At 34.5% G+C, this 3849-nt stretch overlaps 1 protein-coding gene across 1 annotated transcript; it reads right to left on the bottom strand.

Annotated features, from left to right (window-relative positions):
• Nucleotides 1–559: 559 nt before the first annotated feature.
• On the bottom strand, nucleotides 560–3587 carry LOC109222531. Its single transcript, XM_019386877.1, has 6 exons — nucleotides 3259–3587; nucleotides 2857–2932; nucleotides 2688–2773; nucleotides 1718–1811; nucleotides 1542–1618; nucleotides 560–763 (listed from the first exon to the last, which is right to left on the bottom strand). Exons 1-6 carry the CDS (start codon nucleotides 3538–3540, stop codon nucleotides 575–577), a joined length of 804 nt encoding a protein of 267 aa, XP_019242422.1. The 5' UTR covers nucleotides 3541–3587; the 3' UTR covers nucleotides 560–574.
• Nucleotides 3588–3849: the final 262 nt, after the last annotated feature.

Below are 3849 nucleotides of genomic sequence, written 5' to 3'. Positions count from 1 at the left end.
GGGCGGGGAAGGTTGAGAAGGAGTTTTGGAAAATGTTTTCCCTTCTCTTGATAAGGAAAACATTTTCCTCCAATTGAAGGAAAATGAGTTGATAAGGAAAATGTTTTCCAAAATATTTAAGCCAACCAAACATGGGAAAATTGGAAAACATTTTCCGGAAAATGTTTTCCTTCGTACCAAACACACCCCAAGATCTCTGAGAAATATCATGCTTTCATGTATCTTGATGAAATTTCAGACTAACCAGATATATAGAAGCTATTTCAATAACCTAAATTCATTCTTTACTAATATGGAGTTAAAGGGTAGAGAGCATTTCTCACATCTACACATAATACATGCCCCTTAAGCAAAGTGAATCACCTAAGTTGAAATCATTCAGTCTGAAGCCCAATAGTTTTCGGTTTTCTACATAAAGGGCAGACTAAAAGTAAGTACAATTAGGAGGCTAACTTCCCAGAAATTTGAAAGATGAAAAAAATACTAAAGACCCAAAAAGGGCACAGAAGGCTTCCAATTAGGATTTGAATACCATAATATGTGAAAAGAGCAGTTAATATTCTTCTTGCAATAATTAAGAGCAGTCAATATACCATGAGATGCAAGCAATTGATTGACTACACAGAAAATGAAACCTGAGCTGCTGAAAAAGTCCAGGAATAGGTGAAGAAACTGTCAGTGGAGTGTTCAGAATCGCAAGCTTCGATATTTTACTGGGATTTTTCAAAGTCCAAGTCAACCCGTATGAACCCACAAGGAATCCCTACAAATATATTATCAGATAAAGTTAAGCACCTAAGCAGAAGTTCAAAAAATTTAGCTTCTACTTTAAGAAATTGACTTATAAAACCATCTAAAAATGCAAGAAGCCTAAAATTAACATGCAAGAAATGCAGTAAAATAGCTTTTAAAGTGCAAGAAAGATTATTATATTTAAGATAAATACTTGGTGCCTCATTGGGCAGTGATCGACAGTTAACATAGAAGAGTAGTTATTTTAGATTGTCATGCGCACACCAAAAGCTTCTCGAACACAACACTTCCAACAAAATTTTCCTATCTATCTCATGTTCCTTTATTTTGAATATGGTCATTTCCCCTGTCTGACGATGCATACTTCAGTATTGACACTTGTTTAGTATCACTTCAATTCGTTGATAGCAAAAATAACAGATAAGAAGCATCAATTAATTAGTTCACTCTTCTTCTATTCATTTCTATATATCCTTCTGTTAAAAAAAATTATTTACACACTGAAGTTCAGTATTAACAAAAAGAGAGAGTTTCTTGGTTAATCAAGCTCTAATATGTAGGAGAATTGATAATATATAACCTCCTATAATAGAGGCCAATAGCTAATCATGTAGCTACGTAGAGTAAAAATTTACAAACAGAAAAATCTATTAGAAAAAGAAAAATTTCTTCCTAGTTCAACCAAAATCTACACCATCCATTATCATCCAATACTGACTAGTACCAATAATATTCTTCGATATGTAACATAAAATTTTCAGTCCCAGCGTGGTTAATGTCACTCAGACCTGAACTACGAGGAAAAATGGAGACGTCACTCCCAGGACTTCAAGTAACTTCTCGAACTCTTCATGGAACTCTTTCTCTGCCAGTAAAATTGTTCAGAACCTCATAATGTTGCCTAGTTAAGAAAACAACATTCAGATGAAGTAAACTGAAGTTTAGAGTGAGAAGGTCTCGATACCAGTGTAGTCGAAACCGTAACCAGGTTGTGGCTTGTCACTAAATCCAAATCCGATCCAGTCAGGTGCAAAGCAGTGGAATCCAGTATCCGCCATCTAGCCAGAGAGAAAAAGCTTGTTGTTGAACAATAAAGACCAACATTATCAAGAAGATAAAAAGATCGAGAGATATTCTGAACAGATAAAACTGAAGAACAAGTTATATGGTGACTAGACGAATTCCTCCTGCTTCTGACCAAGATCACACATTCATATCTTTTAAGTCTAAGATGATAACAACGAAAAGACAGTGACAAAATCAATAGAATTACCAAATCATCTTATGTAAGTTCTTCTCAAGAAGGTATTCTTCAAAATATCATACCACCTGCCTTTTGAACATAGTCAGTTTGTCAAGTATCTATTTTAAAAGCATCCCTATAAATTTTCTGAATAATCGAAAACTACTCTAATACATTGTCCCATTTAAAAAGACTAATTGGAGATGGATTGTAAAAAGCTCATATTGACTTATACATCATAGTATAAATTATGGAAGAAGAAAATACTACTATATTAAAAGTTGGTTTGACAATAGAAATTTAAAACTGAGTAGGTCAATGAACACAAAAAGATTGTCTAAATAGAATGACTGCATAGTTAGAGTGATAAAGAAAACATCACGTCAAAGTTTACAATTTGCTTAATGAATTTAAATACTCTTGAGAGTTGTGAAAATTTTACAAAAATTAAAATGTATGAAATAATTCGGAACATCCCAAAGTAGAAAGAATGCCATATAAATTGAGTTGCATGAAGTGCTAAGTAAATGTCAAATATAATACTACCAAGTTAAAACATTGACAAATATGTCAAGTAAATAGAAAAAGGCACGACGAAAAGAGCCAAGGTCCTGATCAGTCCTGACTATCTGAAACTGTTAGCAAAATTTTCTAACTCCGAAGGTAGTAAATCTAATATCAGAATTAGAACCTGAGACATAACAACTCGATAGCTGTATGATTGTGTTGGAGCTCCATGGAGAAATATAACTGTCCCACGTCTGCTTTCAGGTGATCCTGCAATGGGCAAACTTGAACATTTTGAAGTCCTTAAACTACAAACAAAATGAATTCAACCAGAATGAAAATAAAAATCTCACCTGTTTCTCTCACAAACCACCTGAATTTTCCTGATTTGACATAAGATCCGTATTCCTTTCCTTTGTCTTCAATTCTCTACACGAAATAATCACTAAGTTACTTCAATGATTTTAGATTCTGCGAAGAATTTCTAACACAAATGCAGGGCTAATTTTATGCATCGTCACTAAACTTTACACATTGCATCAGCAAATTCACAAGACTACTTTTTGTATCATTAAAGTCACTAAACTTTAGCATGTTGTATAAGTAAAGTCACAAATTTAGTTTTTGTATAATTAAAGTCATTTAATTTTTTTGTATTAGCAAAGTCACAAAACTATTTTTCGTATCATTTAAATCACTGAATTTCGAGTATACAGGAAAAAAAACTAGTAAGTATAAGACATGAATTGAGTTACGTAAAGCATTTGGCCGACGTTTCCGTCCTCAGCAGGACTCTCAGGCATCTGAATTGCGCTTCGGCTAGACGGATTGTCAGTGACAAAACCGAACGGGTTGAATGCCGGTTTATCATCATCTTTCTCTGAAGAAGCTCTCGTGAGAACAGGAAGTGCCGGTCCGGTTCTGCTTCTGCTTGTCCATAGCCTTCTGAAATGGCCGGTGAATTCAGCCGATGACGAAGAAGTGGAACCGACAAAGCATAGAGCAGACGGAGAAGGAGAGAGAAGAGAGAGTGTCATCGTGATGAGTGGAGGGAGTTTGAATCCAACGAACACCACTAGCTTTTTATTGATTCTGAATATTCTTTATAGCGTGGAAAATAAATGGATAAATCTTGAAATAGGCTTTTGGACATGCGTATTATTTGCAAAATATTGAAAATTACTACTTCTATACTTTGATAATTTCTTTTGAAAGTTTGTCAATTATTTCAAGTGATTTCAAGATAATTTTATCCATGCTTCTTCAAAGTCCGAGGGAGTCCGGTAACAAAATCCATAGTGATCCTCTCCCACTTCCACTCAGGAATAACCATCTGCTGGTGCAAG

Source organism: Nicotiana attenuata, unplaced genomic scaffold, assembly GCF_001879085.1.
Source record: "Nicotiana attenuata strain UT unplaced genomic scaffold, NIATTr2, whole genome shotgun sequence".
In the NCBI taxonomy this organism is placed as follows: Eukaryota; Viridiplantae; Streptophyta; class Magnoliopsida; order Solanales; family Solanaceae; genus Nicotiana; species Nicotiana attenuata.
The sequence above is the reverse complement of the archived record's forward strand: the minus strand, read 5'-3'. Positions and strand labels throughout refer to the sequence as shown.

What these genes read in the sequence shown, in the direction of transcription:
- LOC109222531 (XM_019386877.1), bottom strand. Translation starts at nt 3,540, where the DNA reads ATGACACTCTCTCTTCTCTCTCCTTCTCCGTCTGCTCTATGCTTTGTC. An exon ending in ACGTCGGCCAAATGCTTTAC is followed by an intron (nt 2,933 to 3,258) that starts GTAACTCAATTC and finishes TATTTCGTGTAG; the next exon opens with AGAATTGAAGACAAAGGAAA. An exon ending in CATTTTTCCTCGTAGTTCAG is followed by an intron (nt 764 to 1,541) that starts GTCTGAGTGACA and finishes ATATATTTGTAG; the next exon opens with GGATTCCTTGTGGGTTCATA.